The sequence below is a fragment of the Emydura macquarii genome, unplaced genomic scaffold (genome assembly GCF_026122565.2).
Source record: "Emydura macquarii macquarii isolate MOO-44397 ecotype Brisbane River unplaced genomic scaffold, CSIRO-AGI_Emac_v2 contig_2308, whole genome shotgun sequence".
NCBI lineage: Eukaryota > Metazoa > Chordata > Testudines > Chelidae > Emydura > Emydura macquarii.
Genome location: NW_027132445.1, coordinates 213028 through 230385, shown reverse-complemented (window position 1 = coordinate 230385; position 17358 = coordinate 213028). Strand labels below are relative to the sequence as shown.

Below are 17358 nucleotides of genomic sequence, written 5' to 3'. Positions count from 1 at the left end.
AGAGTCAGAACCGGTGGCTGCATAATACAGAATTAAATTATAAATCAGTTGGAATATTATAAACCACATAGCTGAATATCAAATGACTACACATTTGAGCTCATTGTCAAGTCGATCTTTGTAACAAAAACCACCCACTAGGATCAAACTGGGGAAGACTGTGGTGGTACTCTTTCAAGCACCACCCACAAATAACCTCCATCTCTGTAATAGCTAAAATGAGACCTACATGGCTGAATAGATTTTGCAGCTGTTCAGACTATGCTTGAATGTGGGCTCTGAGTTCCACTGAACTCCTTGACTTTGGCTTCCCCTCAATGGGGCTTGAATGTACCTGTGGGCTCTGCTAGGCTGCATGACCGTGGCTCTGTCCTAGTAGTGCTGAGTGCAAAAATAGAATTTCTATTCCAGGCAAATTTTTGACATTTTGAAATTTGCTTTTGTTCCAAATCAAAATTTCTCACAGAATGGACATTCAAACATTGTATGTTTTGACCTTATTGACACGAAGCATTTGTGTTTCAATAGGGTTGAAATGATATAATGTAATATTACATATATGTAAACAAACAGGCCTGAGCTCTCACCTTAGCTCAAGGTTTTCTTGTGCAGGTACGGGTAGGTTTGCTCTAGTATATTGGGTGGGTATGGGCAACTTCAACCACCAGTTTTATATCACGTGCTTTCCTGGGCAAAGAGAGGTTCCCGTTGCTCCAGTGCATTGATTTCAGCTCTGTCACAGAGGCGTCTATGGCCAAGTATACAGCTTGCCTAGGAAATGGTTAAGGAGACCTTCCACTCTGCAGCAGTCCTTACTTGTACCTGATCTGGGTCCAGGCCTCACATTGTCAGGGCAAATCACTTTGGCAAGAGCAGTTCCAAAATAGTAACAACAAAGCAGCAATGCTTCTGCTCTTGGAGGAAGCGTTATTGCCCACAGAGCTAGCCCAATTTCTTTTCGCAGTATGGGTGCTCAAAGAAGCTGATGTGATTTCACTGATCTATACTCCATACATCGGCTGTGCTGCCTCACACCTCAGCCTCTTAAGTGAGCACCAGAAAGAGCAAAAACTTGGCTGGACTTCATTTCCAGAGGAAAAGACAGCCCTGTGTCCCAGTTTCACTGCATCCCTTCCTCTCTACAAGATCCCTTCCTTTCCTGTCCCTCCTTGACAACACTACTTCCATTCCCTTTGAAACATCTTTCCCAAAGTGATGGATCTGAGACCTCAAGAATGGGGCCGATTATCAGACTGCGAGCCATCCAGAGAGTAGCAAAGGTGAATCTAGTTCCTGCCACTACAAGGAATAGTCATAATTACTGACTATATTAGACTTTCAGGGTCACATGTGCAGTACCTAGTTACACCCACAATGATTGTACTTCAGCATTTGTGCACCCAAAACCAGAGCATGTCAGTGGGCAGTTAGGCATGCAGTTACCCAGTTTGTGCAGTACAGGCTTTTGCATACACAGCTACATTTATTATCATGGGCATATATTTAAAGGCAGGGTTGAAAGTTTGGTCATCAAGGCTGAACAGAAGGCAGATGCCATAATTTAAATTCACATTCTCCTTTACTCAATGGATCAGATTTTCATGATAAAAAGCATTGCTCCTTAGCGAACAATATACTACTCCAAGTTTCGATTACGATGTCTTCCTGTGCATTAACTACACATTTCTTTACAATCCTGCTGACTAACGGTTTAAGATTATCATCAGTTGGATCATAAAGAAATCTCCCCTCCCTATAGTACAATAGTAACACTGCCCAATAAGATGCAAAGTGGGGTAATTTATACTTAAAGCACCTAACATAGACATTTTATCTTTGGTAGGGGCGAAAGTAGATAAACTGTTGATTTTTCCTGGCATGGCGGTTCTATTTGTCCATCCCATAAAGGTCCAACCTAGTTATCAGTTCAATACACATGAAATATGACCACTGCCTGTCACCACTATTGTCTCATTATTTTATTGTATTCCCCCATCTGTCTGCATCCATCTGTTGAATCTTGTCTTATACTTTGAATGTAAGCTTTTGGGGCAGAGAGCTTTTGTGCTGTGTTTGTACAGCACCTAGTACAGTGGGATCCTAATCCACGATGAGAGCTCCTAAATGCTATGGTAATATAAATAAATAATACATAATAATAATGAAATTCACTCATTTCAACTTATTTCCACAAATTGAAAACTAATTTAATTTATTAAAGAAACTTTACTAACTAGTTTTCAATTTAACTTAATACTTTTCAAATACAAGTACAAAACACAACAAAACAGACTTTGCTAACATCTACAAAAGAGTCTAAACAGCAATGCACTTACATCATTTACATGATTCATTTTCATAATAAAGCTGGAGAGCTTAGATCAATATTTACAATACTAAGAGAGGACATGGTTTGCCACCATCTGACTCTGGTGCTGCCCTTTGTTGTGATTGGCTCGTTTGGAATAACGCCTAAGGCCCAAATTCTGCTGTTGGACCTGCCTGGGTAGATCTTGTTGCCTGGCACTGATCACCACTGAAGTCAAAGGGGCACTGTGTGAATGCAAAGTCCCACCCACGTGGATCCAGTTGCAGGAACAGGGCCTAAGAAACCAAAAGTGCAGCAAGCATTTGCATCTTTAAGCTGCCATTATAGCACATGACATTTTGAATGAATCCTCTGATTTAGAACTCTACTTTCCTACTGCATGCACTTCATCAAACAAGGGTTTGTTATGGTTTATGCAGAAAGGTCAGATTCCACCCTCACATGTGTGTTCATTGAAGTCAGTGGGAGCAGCATACACATCCAAGGGCACATTTTGGCCCAACACCTGCAGTGTGTCCTCACCAAACGATTAGGTCAACTCATGGTAGTTAATATGAGTCTCCAAGGATATGAGGCTATTAGCATGGATAGCAAGGATATTAGGATATTAGCATGACCTGATCTTGTAATGAAGACAAGCAGTTGGTATACTTTAAGGCTTATATTTATACCCCTATCCCAAATTACTGACATTTGGAATTTGCTCATGTATAATAATTTAACTACTTGGACCCATACTATTTCAATGTGTCAAGGGGTAGCATGTCCCAGGTATGATTGTCTTAAGGTACGCAGCATATTGATGGATTATATACACACATCTTAAAATGTACAAAACAAAGTCGCATCCTAACAAATAATAAATATTGATCAGAGTACGATATTGAACTAAAATAAATTAGAAAGAACCGTTAGGTATTGACTTTCTTCTCTCATTTAGAGCCTGGTTCATAGACCATGAATGTCAATGGAAATCTTTCCATTGACTTCAAACGGCTTTGGATGGTCCCCTCCATTAAATAACAGCTGTTTGAAATGTAGAAGTTTAGTTAGCCTGAAAGCTGCTCTTTGGCTATCTGATCAAACAAGGAAACTCACCTTAGAAAGGGGGTATTTTAGGTAAACATGACTGGGGCAAAATGTTAATATTGCATTTATTATGCAGAAAAACGTTCTTGCTGATTGTCTTCATCATTTAAGTCAGTAGCAAGGAAATAAGCATACAGTTGTGCATAAAGCTGTTAACTACCAGAATACCACATATTCTCAAGACAAATATGCATTAGTGCACACAGTTTTCCAAATTTCAGTCATTAGCTAAATTTGTGTAGATTTGAGAATGATTTTAACCATGCACTTAATAAAACTTCTCTCACAACTATGGCTAAATTCACCAGCAAAATTTAACTGGCAATTGACAGGAAGTAGCATTTAAAAAAAAAAAAGAAGAAGACTTTGACAAATTGGTCAAGATGGGCATGAAACATAACCCTAGATCCAGATACTCCCAGAACATTGAGAAGTTTGGAATATGGGTCAAATTTTGGTGGCTTTGGCCCATTTCTGCCAAATTGAAAAGGATTTAAAGTATTTATTTTTAAAAGGAATAGCAGTGGATCTGCTATATGAGAATTGCACTCATAAGGTCTATATGCTGCCAATGATACACTGTTGTACTGTAAGAAGTATAATTCAATTGCTTTACACAAAAGCAGTGCAGTTTCTTTGTTTGTAATTTACTTCATGGCTCTTTTTGTCCCCCTCCTCAAGACTTCATTGTGGATTCTGTATTAAGAGGAACTTAATAGATAGAAAGGCTTTGTCGTAAAGAATGGGCTTGGTTTACATGGAAGGTGGTGTGACAGGAGTCCATGTGGATGCAAGCCTAGCATGTGCAGAGGTATCATACTGACTGTCGGAAATGTCTGTTGGTGTGCCAGTGTCGTAGAGTGGAGATCCAGAGGAGGACGCCGTAACAGAGTGAGGAAGGGGTGGGTAGTGTGCTGGAGAGCCTCGCAAAAATTGGGAGCTGAGTCCGTTGGACATCCCACCTGATTGAGACACAGGTGTGATGGTGCTGTTATTCACAGACCACAAATTGGGATACTGACTGTAAGAGAGAAAAGGGTAGATCAGATGGATTATTAATTAACCCAGTTCCCCCATGAGTGATGCAGTTTTACACCTCGCAAAGCACATTCCAGGTGTGTTTTTATTCAGCTACTTTATGCCCAGTAAAGAACTCTGGGAAGGTTCTTGCTGCTGCAGAACACCAGCGAAGTCTCAGGCACTTACACTGCAGATCACACTGATGTGCTGCAGCCAGCATGCTGTGAAGATTAGGATCTACCCAAATCTTCCCACCTCATCCGTCTACTCCCCCCACCCACACACCTATAATAAAGTTCTTTACCTGGGGCCAGAAATAAAAAAGTTGATCTGTGAGAAAAATTTAAAGAGGATACATTTAGCTTTTCCATTTATTGTTTAACTTACACAGCACTTTTCACACATAGAGCCCAAAGTATTTTACATTACCCCCGCTATCCCTATTTTACAAATAAGGTGCCAGGGTATAGAGGGGTGAAGTGACTTGCCCAAGGTCACACAGCAAATCAGTGGCAGAACCAAGAAGACAACCCAGGTCTCTTGATGCTCAATCCAGTGCCCTGGACTCCGCTGGACTTTGCTGCATTCCAAATGTGGAGACTTTTTTGGGAGGGAGAAGAAGTGTTTGGGAGCACTTGTTATTTCAGTAAATGTATGTTTAGTAAAATAAGTATCTTGTATTTTGTATTTGTAATATATACTGTATATTTGAATAGATAAATGCTAACTTGCATATTTAATAACTAAGTGCATTCTCCACAATTCATGTATATTAGCAGAATATTTAGACTACAGATTGGAACTCCAAGTTGATTTAAAAAAAAAAAAAAAAAGTGGACCAACCCCATGTCTTATTGAAATCAACAGCAATATCCCATCTGACTCCCCAATAACTTCTAGTATGGGTTCCTAGGGATTGGGTATAAATTCAACATCAGATAACTTCTTTCAACAGGAGAGCCAATATTTAATCAAGATAATCATAAATCTAAATAAGAGACATGATATATGTCCATGACATGAGGATGGTTTTCATTGAGCTCTCTTAAAAGCAATAAAAAAGAGCTATTATTTAAAGGCATACTGTTTGCTTGACCACTCACACTTATCTGAGTGTCATTTTAGCTACACTTAAGACTCCCAGAACTGCAAGGTGAGAAAACAATTGATCCTTATGCCTCCAATGAGTTTGCATTGTGCATTTGGCAGCACTGTATGTGCCAGTGTTCTTCATTGCAAGGCCCGGGAGCCAGTGGCGGCGCCCATCGACTCTAAGTGCAGCTCCCTGACTTTTTGTTTATATTCCAATTTATGGGAATCCCTTTCTAGGAGTCTTAATGTTACATAGTCTATGGGAATACCTTCCATGGGTATATTCCCATGACCACATGGTACGATGTGTGCCAATAAGTACATCTAAGTATATCCATTGTATAATAACCGTATTACCACAGCAATCAACGTGTTAATTTAGTAGTTGATGTGGCTCTCACATTGAAGGCTTTTTGCCAAAGTGGCCCCCGCTTGAAAAACAGTGAAGATCACTGGTGTATACAATGAGTTTCATTGTTTCTCCTGTATGGCCAGTCATTTTCACATGTTTATAAGGGTTTTTCATATATCAACAGGGAAGAAGGAAAAAAGCATTAAAAAAGGAAAATATGACAATAAAGCCATAAATAGGCAGAGAAACCTAGGCCTGGTCTACACTGAAAACGTAGGTCAACTGAGCTATGTCACCCTGAGAGACATAGTTAAGCTGACCAAAGCCCCAGTATAGACACCACTAGGTCAATGGAATAATTATTCAGTCAACCTAGCTACCGCCTCTCAAGGGAATGGATTTACTACCACAATGGAAAAACCCCCTCCATCGCTGTAGCAAGAGTCTACACTAAGTGGCATAGCTGCAGGATTGCAGCTGAGCCACTGTAGGCCTTGTAGTACAGACATACCTGAGAGACAGGTGTGATACCTGAAACTACTTTTAACTCTTTGCTCTAAAACTGACTAGATTTCAAGCCGACAATGGCCTGTCTACTCCTTTTTTTCAATTAAAAAACCCCAATATACTCTAATTCAGTGGTTCTCAACCTGTTTACCATTGTGGGCAACATATGCGGCCCACAATGTGTTAGGTAGGCCGCATCCAATACTACCTGTATGGCCTTGAGGATGTCACATGGGCCACAGCTGTGTGCTGACTGAGTCTCAAGCAGACCAGGGGCCGCAGGTTGAGAACCACTACCTAATTTATGAAGATTTTGGGGCTGCATTGCAAAGGGACTGAATCCTACCTGGAGCTAGTAGATGTGCCAGTGCTGTGACTCATGGGCAGCATACTAGTATGTGTGGGAACTCCTAGACTGGACCAGTTGTCATGGGATTGGAGCATGGAAAGGCAGGCCGAGGAATTATCAGCATAAGCTGCTGTGAAAAACAAGCAAGCACTTAACAAGCACATCAGCAGTTAAAGTGAAGCATAATTCTCATTTTCAATGCAGAGTATGGCTTTTTATTACTGCTTTATTAAAAAAAAAATCTACCAGTTGTGTCAAACTATCAATTTTAGTGGGGCTATCGAGTGACTGGAGTGCCAGACTGTTATACGAGGTGCCCAAGTTCAGTTGCCAGAGCATATTTCACTTCCTGCCTCCAGCAGTTCCTTACAGCAAAATACTTAGCTCTGATGAGGGGAATGCATTATGTAGCTCTGTGGGAACCAGGTGGTTGAATTAGCAGGGCTATCAGGGGCTTCAAAGGGAGTCCCATCCCACCCTCCACAGCCAGAAAAGGTTGCTGTGGCATATGAATTTAAGGGGGGGAGAAAAATCCTTTATAGAGGATAGGGGAAGAAGCAGGGCACACAGAGAAGTCAATTATTCTCATGGAATATTTTATTTTAATTTGCAAAACCTATGCAAAGTTCAAAATGTAACACAAATCAATTACATGCAAATTTTCATCTTTAACGTGCTTTACAGAGTTACGTACTGTAGGAACAGTCAGGTTATGGGCTGTGCCTGGAACAATCTGAAGATGACTATGCCATCTAGTCTAGGTAATATTTTATAAAATTGAAAATATTAAGCTTTTTTTAAAAAAAAGTTTCAGTAGCCTTTATTGGCCAGGAGAGAAAAACCCATACCAAGTCCTGGATCAGAGTTAGTTAAACATCCCCTCATTTCTTCTCATCGAAGTGCAGTTGGATAGACATATTGTCACTATGCACCCAATTCTGCCATCCTTACTTTTTTTGAGAAGTACCTTTCTGCACATGTAGTCTTGTTGATTTCAAGAAGATTACACACTGATTAATCAATGCTCTTCAATGTGATTAATGGTGGCGGAACTAAACCCTCAGTTATTCACTTACATAGATTAATGCCACTTACTTCTACTACCATAACTAGATATCTATTTCTTCAATTCACTGCCATTTCTTTAAGCTGGTTCTTCCTCAAATTCTTCAGATACATTTATTCCCTCTTCACTTAGACCAACTAACATTGCCAGAATAAACTAAGTTTTCCTAAGCTAAAAATGATTAAAGTATTTCTTCCTTTCAAGATTCCTGTTCTACAATAGGACACAGGGATAGTGCTAGCACAGTATTGACTAATAACTTAACATCGGATATAGGATTACGGTACACAATCTTACTTTTTCATTGTTAAGAAGTTAGAGAAATGTATTTACTTTTCATTATTGCCTTTCAATTGTTGTCAGAAGCCCTCAACACAAACTAGGCTAGATATTGATCTCAGTTCTAATGACATTACTCCATATTTACACTGATGGAATTGATCAGAATTTGGACCACTAGATTAATTTCCCTCTTTAAATAACCGCAGATTAACAAAGACTTACTTGGAGAGTTGTTTCTATGGGCATATGGATTGGGGTAAGGGGCAGAACGGTGATTCCTTAGCGATGAGTATCTTTCACAGCTGTGAGCAGAGGAGAGTGCTAGAGGTGCTCCAAATTGAGTGTGAGGATTGGCAGGGGGGCACAGAGGCCCAGTTCCAGGAATAAGCCAGCCACCTACTGTGAGAAAGAGAGGACATTTCAGAACACGGATACATAAAGCAACAGGCCATCCAAGAATGTTATGAGCCCTCTCAACACTATTACTCTTAAGTTAAATATTAGAGCTGGTCAGAAATTTTCCAACAAAAAGTTTTTCCGTCAGAAAATGCCAAGTGTCAAAAGTGAAATATTTTGTGGAAGCATGTCGCCTCTTACAAAAGTTCATTTTGAAAGAAAAATTGAGGGGGGAAAAAAGCAATTTTAATAAGGGTGAAAAAACAGGATCCCTCACAATGCTATTGAACTTTACTCAGGTTGGCTTCTTCCTGCCTTTTACAATAGATGCTGTCAAAATAATATATATATTTTTAAAAATTCTTTACCGGTGTTCCTAATTACACCTTAGATTATTAAAACTGAAATGTTTTAAGAACTTTGCCTCATTTATGCTGCGTGTGTACATTTTGCATTTCACTCACTTTGGACAGTAAAATACACTGGTTAATTTAATCTTTTGTTTATAGTTTCTCTTTTTGGTTCTCCTTCATTAGTACAAGATTGTTGGGCTTGGGGCTTCCTATACTGATGTGGAAAGTTGTTTAACTGCAAAAGAAAATGTTTTCACAGAATTTTTTGAAAATTCAATTTCTATTACAACTTGTAAAAGCCCTTTTATTGAAATTGTGGACCTAATTTTCTTTTTTTTTTTAACAAATGCCCCTATAACACAAAATTCAATTTAAAATTCTAAAACAGTGATTTTTTTAGTCATCTGAAAACAAAAGAATTTAAAACTGGTGCTTCCAATTCCCTTCATGTATTTTAAAAATAAATAAATAAATAAATAAACCAACCACTGAGTTTATTCTCACTAACTTTTTGCTGCCATTTGAAATAAAATTTTCCATTAATTTTCCCACAGATATTGCACTCCTCATATCCAAGACCAATTGTTTTGCAGAAAACTAATGTGATAATAACATTTCACTATGGAATTTTTAAAGATAGTATTAATATTTTAAATAAAATATACCATACACAATGAGAAACATAGAAAACTACAAAATAGTAATCATAAGAATCAGACACTAATATCAAACTTAATCTACAGTGAAAGTCAACCTATGCTTACAAACAAACCTTGGTGTCTGAATTTGACTCAGTTACAACTTACTACTAAATTGTAATAGAAAGGAAATACCAGAAAAGCTGAGATGAAAGATGAGGTATATTTTAAATTATATATATACTTAATCCAGAGTGAAAGTAAACATACATTGTGAATACCCAGACTGCTGATTGTCTCCAACTTCATCCATCATATCTTTGTGATCACTTCTGTCAAAGAAGCCATATTTCATTAATCAAAGAAAATGATTCAAAAGAAAGGTAATTCCACAAATACGTAATTTTTCTGCAAATTTTATAACTGGGTTTAGTCAGGAATGCTCACCTTTCTTTTGCATCAAGGAAAGCCTTTGCAAATGGATTATATTTAATTTTTAAAGCTGTGATCTAAAAACAACAACAAAAATCTTATTTTGAAAGTGTTACTACTCGTTATCATACAGTATTCAGGACCTGATCCTGCTTCTCTGAAGTCAGTAGGATTTTACCATTGATTTCAGCGGAAGTAGGATTAAGGCCATAGTATGGGTCTTATGTAAATTAACTAAACAGAATCCAAACATCTCAAATGTTAACAACAAGCTTGAAATTATTCTCTCTACAAAACGTAAAGACATCCACTATCACTGTCTGTCAAAATTGCCTGGTTTTATTATCCTATTAAGGAAACATATAAGAAAGGGGATACACTAATGACAGTTATAAAAAGTTTCGGGTTTCTGGACAGACCAGAATGAACACCAACAAATCTCAAATAGGATAATAAGATCAGTAACTTAAAGTGTAATTGAATTTAAAGGTGTACAGTTTGGTTATCTGAAAACGAGTCAGTTTTGAAAATGACATCTCCAATTAGTTCCTGCACTGTTACTTCATGTACTTTAAAATAGTGAATTTATTCTTACTGATTTTCTCACATTAGTAGTTTGTTCAGATAAATTCAAAAAAATCTTTATAATTATATTTGTAACAAATAAAGTTACAATATATAGGAAACAGGGAATTTGTGTTACTGTATTTTTATTGTGCTTTATATTAACTTAATTCTAAACAAACTCACTTTATATACAATTTAAAATGAAACACAGACAGAGAATTGAAAAAAAAGGTGACGACATAAATATTTTGCTCTGGTATCTTTCGCTTTGCTGATTCAAAGGATATAAGTGCATGTAGGTTTCTTTTCCACTTTGTGCATACCTCCTCGTTCTGATAAGCTGTCACAGCTATAAACTGGGTCTCTGGGAAGGAATGGCTGGTTATCATACGCTGAGGGCCACCAACTCTCACTATATGAATCCTAGGCTCATACTTGTGCAAGGAATTCAACATGATCTGTAAATATATGATAGCACAGATAAGCATTGTCACAGTGGGGCACAAATTCCTACAGTTACAGAGCACTTTCTGATTTTAAAAAGTTAATGCTGGATTTTTCTAGTGGTGGGGCAAAAAGGCAAAGGACACTAGTAAATTATAAAAATGAAGCCAAACAAAAAAAGATAAAAGTTGGGCAACTAAATTATCTGCCATTATATTTGGAAGGGTAGCCTATTTACACAAAAATACTGTGATTAGATAGATAGATAGATTAGATTAGATGAGATAGATATGCACACTTTGGATTATCAAATAATTCAAGCCTCAAATGACTATTTAAAAAAAATCCCCCAAAGAATCCATGATCTGTTTGGAAAATAGCCCAGCCTAGTTAGGTTTGTCTCGAACTATAAATGATCCTAACTACAAAACCCAGTGTCAACAAAACCGAACAACTTTATATTAAGGTAGGGAGCAAATGAAACCTAGTTCCCTTTCTTGGTGAAATCTGCTAAGGCAGACTGACTCCTTGTCCTCGTTTGCAGGCATGCAGGTAGGACTTGTCTATTTTTTCTCTTAAAAAGCGACCGTTGACATAGACAACTCCGGTCCTACATACGTACAATAAATAAACTCCTCTATTTAGAAGATCTGGTTTTATGTCCGACAGGTGAGAAAAGCCCCCCCGGTTTTCCCGAGGCACTTTTCAGACAATCCGGGACAGCTTTCCTTGGACGGAAGTAGTTTGGCGACTGAGGCCGAGCTGCTTGTTCGAGCCAGAGGATCTGGGAAAGTTTTCTTCCAGCCATTCAGTTTAGCTAGCCGCAGACTGACTTTGCGGAGAAGGGTAAAGGTGTGTGGGGGGGTCTCTGCCTCCCTCCCGGTAGCTCACGTCGAGTTTGGAGGCCCCGGAGACGGAGGCCAGCGGACGGGGGGCTCTCACTCGGCTGCAGGAGCGCAGCCCGGAGCGCTATTCCCCCGGCGCCTCCCCGGGGCTCCTGGCCTCCCCGCTTCGGGCGTCTTCGCGTCCATCGCGGCCTCTTACCTGCCCGCCTCCGTTCAGCTTGTTGGTGAGTTTGACTTTGCTGAAGGACACCGGCGCCTTCATCCAGTGCGCGCCGAAGTTGGGCGAGTCCGGGTGGATGTAGACGCAGCTCGGGGCCTGCGGCTCGGGTTTGCCCCCCGGCACCCACTCCCCGTTCACGTACTTCCAGCGGTGGTTGTCGGCAGCCACGAAGTCCAGCAGGAAGGAGTACATGGCGTTGGGGTCCAGGCCGGACACGCTCACCTTCAGCACGGGGAACATCCTCCTGGAGGAGAGAGCAGGACCTGGGAGAGGCGCGTTGTCCGGGGGAACTGCTCCCCAGTGCCGGGGAGGGGGGGAGCGAGCCGGGGGTCAGGGCGCAGAGCCTCGGGGGGAGCCGCCCCCCCCTGCAGCCGGGCCAGGCTGGGGGAGATCCCGGCTCCGCCCAGTGCTACCCGCCGGCCTCGGCGCTGCGCTGCCGCAGCTAGGACCAGACGGTGCCTCCGAAGCCGGGGCAGCCCTGAGCCCCACGCCGCTATTTCACAGGCCTCCAGAAAGCCGCAGTAGCGCCTCACCTGCCGCCTGGCCCGTGGCCTTTCTTTATGGACTGGGTCCCCAGTGCAATGGATCAGCTGGCTCCAAACCATCCCCCCCCCCCCCCCCCAGCCGAGCCTCCATCCTTTGTCCGGCTCCGTGCGAGAGATCGTCCTGCTCCTCGCCTCCCTCTCAGGGCGGCAGCGTCCCCCCGTCCCCCCGGCTCTGGGGTCGCAGTGGGCGGAGGCCCCGGCAGCACTGGGGGGAGGGCACCCCGGCACTGGAAGAGGATCTGGGTTCTCCAGGGGGGATCCTCCCCAGCAGGACTGGATTGGAGGGAGCGAGTAAAAAGGGGGAGAGAGGCCGCCGTGGGGGAGAGACGCCATAGCAGCCCTAGATTGGGGTGTCTCCAGCCGTGCGGGGGCAGCAGACACGGCCCCACGTGATGTTGCAGGGTATCCATTAGCTGCGCTGGGGGTGGGGGCGGGGGCAGAACCCCACTAGGACTAGAGGTTGCTGTGCAAACATCTGGGGTTGTCTCCAGCAGCGGTGGGAGCTGGGGAGGGATGTGGGGGGTGGGGAGGGAGCCGGGGTTGCTAGCCGTGTCCCCTACCTGCCGTTCTTGGTGACGATCATCTCGTTGGTGAGCTCCTTGAAGCGCAGCCACAGCTCGCTCTCCTCCAGAGTGACTCGCAGCTCCCGCTCCGTCGGGTCTCCCTTCTCGCTGCCAGCCTGCAGCTCGTTCTCCACCGCGCTCAGGAGATGGTCCACCCGGTACTGCAGGCTCTTGCCGGAGCTCTCGGTGCCGGGAGAACTCATCCTCTCTCCTCCCCCCCCCGCCCCCTCCGAAACCACTTACTGCCCAGGAGCCACCGCCAGCTTCGGGTCTGGCTCCAACTCCTGGAAGAACTTAGCCGAGGCGACTCCACGCAGAACAGCACCTCGGGCTCAGAGGAGGACCCCGAGGCGCCTGGGAGGGGGTCCTGGCTGCGTCCAGTGGGAAGGATCCAGGCTGGTTGCAATGTGGTGGCAGAAGGGTTAATTCCACTTGACCTCTCTGGTCAGCGCGACTGGAACTGGCCAAGGGGGCAGCAATTATACCCCCCCAATAAATATCCCCCGGTGACATCACAATGCCTGTGGGGGGGCTCCCCTGATTGGAGGAGAGCCCCTTTGATGTGTCCGGCCGACCCCGCTGATTGGCTTCCTGCGGCCATATCAGAACGGTGCCCGGGGAAGCCTGTGATGTTAATTGCGGCCAGTGGGATTAAACACGGCTATTTTATGTAAATCTGCTCCCAAATGTTTGCACCTCTATCAAAGCCGCCGGGGTTGGGGCTTCAGCAGCCTAGGAGGAAATGGCCCATCTCAGCAACAGCCCCATAACCTGTGTGCAGCATCCTCCTGCCTTCTCAACAGCACTCAATATAGGTACATTGACATGCCGCTCGCGACATAGGGCAGCAAACCCTAGAGGTTTTATTTTAGACACCATTCTAGACCAGCCAATCCTAGAAAGGAGACACCCCTGGCGTGTGTTATTATTTCGGCAGTATTAAAAGTCCTTCTCCCCCACTCTAGTGTTGAAGTTATTTGCAATGTATTCCTATGAGACATTGAAAGTATCACCTCTTAAAACAGAAACCTCACATTCCTGTCTATGTGAACATTGAAATTAGCATGAAGCAAATTTTCAGTCAGCAAGCAATTAATAAAAAGCAGGTGACCAGAAAGCACTTCTCTGAAATAAACCCTCAACCTCAGTCTGACTATCTCATTAAACTATTGCCTTCACACAACCTGAACATTTTACTGATCACAGCAGATCATTCTTTAGAAGGACTGTAGCTCCTGCCTCTTGCCACAAATCTTTATAGCACATGTGCAGGTGAAAAAAGACTGCTATTGACAACCATATACCTATACTAATATTTACATTGGAAATATTTATAAACTCTATATGGAAAAAATTGAGGCTTAAATCCTCCCTTTTTATAACAAGGAGAGAAAAAATGTGTGTTTGGATTAGGAAGAACGGGCTTTATGTGTTTTAAATGAAAAAAAAATTTCCAATCTTCGAGTTTCATTCAGTCTCACAGGCCAAGACGTAAATACAGAGAGTGAGAGAATGGATATTTTGAGACACACTAATGCTTTGGAATGGTTTGAATTCTCAGGAGGTGCTGCGAGCTGTGGTGTGAGGGCACAGTTTATTACCTTTCTGTGAGAATCTCTGGATAGAGGGGGAGAGAGGTGACAATGAGCAGGAAATAGTTCAATGGGGTCTCTTTAAACAATAACAATCGCTTTAAACAGGAGCAAAAGAAGGGGAGGGGAGGCAGTGCAGAGTAAAAATAAAGATTTCTAAAAATCAATCAATCAATAAATAAAAGATATAATGCACATTACTACATTCAAAATACTGGACATTAGTTTTATCTGGACTGATGTAATGAGATTTTTGCTTTTTTAAAGAAAAGTTTATCTGTCAATGGGAATTTCTTTGGAAGAGCAACAAGTTGAAACCAATGTTTAGTATGGAGAGCTATATTCAAAAATAGTGAATCTTGGGGATAGATAGATAGATAGATAGATAGATAGATTAGATATGTACACGCACATATACATTTTATATAAACACTATTCACATGTATACACGCATCTGGATTTCAGGAATAAAATTGCTACATTCGTCAAATTTCAAATATATCATATACTTCTGCACCCATTTTCTTTTCCTCTTAAGATTAGAAACCAAGAATCAAAGTTGTATTTAAAAAAAAAAAACTACATAAGGTGATCAAGTTAATATTATTTTGCTCAGTCGTCTTGCTTTTTAGATTTTTTTTAATCGCAAATGCTTAACTACTACTTCTCTACTACTTTAGGGAAATAGAGTGAAAACATTTTTCCACTTTGGGTTAGTCTTTGCACAAGATGTTAAAAAACCTTGGTAGCCAACATGGTTTGCTTACTGAGAGCATCTAGTCCATTTCTGATGGGGAAACGATCTTTCCCTACAAGAAGGTTTTCAAAGATCGGGCAAGAAGAGATGCCCAGGCAGTCACCGCTCTGAATATTTTCACTAGATCCTTTCCACCAGCCGAACTATCTATCACATACTAATTTTACCTACAGTGCTCCATTTAACAACAAGAAAATTACTTCTAAAAGGCATGAGCATTCAAGCTCAGAACATTGGTCAAAATTCAAATAGCTCATATACATCAATCCGGGACAACCTGAGTTGTTTTGGAAACGATGAGATTTCTAACGTCTTATTAGAACACTGGAAAATCATGCACCTCAAGCTACTCTTAAAATTAATCCAAAAAGAAGGAGTCTCCCTCGCAGTCCATAATGTTTAGCAGCTCAGTTTATATCTTTAAAAACAAACTTTACTTTCGACACGTTGTGGGTTTTAAAGTGTTCGGAAGTGATTTTTATTCGAGTGGATCCATCTTAGGACAAACTTCGTTCTAAATTCTCCGGCAGATCTAATATGCCTACAAATGAATGATCTGAAGAACCGAAAGTAACAGTCAAGTGGAATCGAAGACTACCGGTCTGTTTTAGTGTATGAAAGGGAAGCTGGATTTGATTTGATTATATAGTAAAATGTTTTGAAATTTAACAAAAAGATTGTTATTAACGATTCAGAATTACAATATTTCTAAGACGTCTAATTCCTTAATTTTAAACAATACACGTAAGGAGAGCTCAAATACCACTGGCAACATAAATGCTTTGTACATTATTATTACATTTTGCATTTCGTATCTCAAGATGTTATCATTCTTTCCTATTTACTATTCAAAAGGAAGATGGAGTTTATTTCACTGTGTATATTTTCCCTTTTATAGTATTTGTTTTAGTAAGTGGCTTTCCCATTTAGCCCCAAAGAACTAAGGAATATCCCAAGATTTCGCTGACAGTTTTTAAACAATCTTCCCGGATTTAAGTTAAGAATGACTGAAAAAATACCTGCAATTTTGTTTTTTTTAAAAAACAATATAAAAATGAGTGCAAATTTTAGGAGAAGCTGCGTATGTTTTGGAAGGGATAGAGAAAATACTAAGATTTTTCGTGAGCAGTTATTTGTGCCCTCTTCTTTATTATTTTCCCCCTCTTCCCTGGTTCTCCTTTCTGATCTTAATTGCACTTTGGTTCTCAGGAGAGAAAATTCCCCACTTTCACAGTCTTTTCACCGAGAGCTGCAGTGCATGACAGTTTACAGCCAAAAACTTCCTCCAGCCGAACAGCTATAAAGACTCCCAGTTTATAGCAATACGTTCCTTCTTACACTGGGCGAGTACCAGCCTCCAGCTGTTCCCCCTAGGTTCATAGGATCTGTCTGTCTGTAGCTGTATTAGCATCATTCTAGGTAGAGGGTTCTGTGAAGAAGGCTCTGCCATAGAAATAATCGGAATCGTGATAAACGGAGCATGATGTTATTATAACCCCTTGATACTAACAAATAAATATATAATATAGTCCAACTGGAAATGCTAAGAATCAGCGAGTACAGAGATATTTGTGGGTATTTGTTTTGTTATCTTATAGCTTGCAATGCAGTTTTATGTAGAATTTACATGGTTCTTTCCCCCAGATCACTCTTCATACCCCAAAATACTTTTTTTTCTTGGATCCAGGATTGATTTAATGCAGACATCCAGCCTGACTTTAAAACAATCAAAACAACAAAAACCGGGCTATTAATTATTTAATCAAATTAAAGTGCAAATCAGAAGTGTCAAGATGTCCTAGACCTTAAAAATAAACGTCCGTTTTCTCCTGACCAGCCTTAGACTTTTAAAAGTAATTTCAGTTTATATTTATAATAATACACTCTATACTAGTTGGTCACGTAGATCTGTAGACATGT

At 41.1% G+C, this 17358-nt stretch overlaps 1 protein-coding gene across 3 annotated transcripts; it reads right to left on the bottom strand.

Moving 5' to 3' along the window:
- Positions 1-2191: 2191 nt before the first annotated feature.
- Positions 2192-13292, bottom strand: TBXT (T-box transcription factor T). Of its 3 annotated transcripts, none has more exons than XM_067560770.1 (8): positions 13087-13292; positions 11961-12225; positions 10796-10930; positions 9921-9982; positions 9744-9805; positions 8309-8485; positions 6736-6865; positions 2192-4439 (listed from the first exon to the last, which is right to left on the bottom strand). In XM_067560770.1, the coding sequence occupies exons 1-8, from the start codon at positions 13290-13292 to the stop codon at positions 4172-4174; spliced, it is 1305 nt and encodes a 434-aa protein (XP_067416871.1). In that variant the 3' UTR covers positions 2192-4171. The 3 variants fall into 3 exon arrangements, with proteins under 3 accessions (XP_067416871.1, XP_067416872.1, XP_067416874.1); XM_067560771.1 differs by having other exon boundaries at positions 8309-8482; XM_067560773.1 differs by lacking the exon at positions 8309-8485.
- Between the last annotated feature and the right edge of the window lie 4066 nt (positions 13293-17358).

What these genes read in the sequence shown, in the direction of transcription:
- TBXT (XM_067560770.1), bottom strand. Translation starts at nt 13,292, where the DNA reads ATGAGTTCTCCCGGCACCGAGAGCTCCGGCAAGAGCCTGCAGTACCGG. An exon ending in AGCTGAACGGAGGCGGGCAG is followed by an intron (nt 10,931 to 11,960) that starts GTAAGAGGCCGC and finishes ATATATTTACAG; the next exon opens with ATCATGTTGAATTCCTTGCA. An exon ending in GCAGTCTGGGTATTCACAAT is followed by an intron (nt 8,486 to 9,743) that starts GTATGTTTACTT and finishes TCTTTCTCACAG; the next exon opens with TAGGTGGCTGGCTTATTCCT.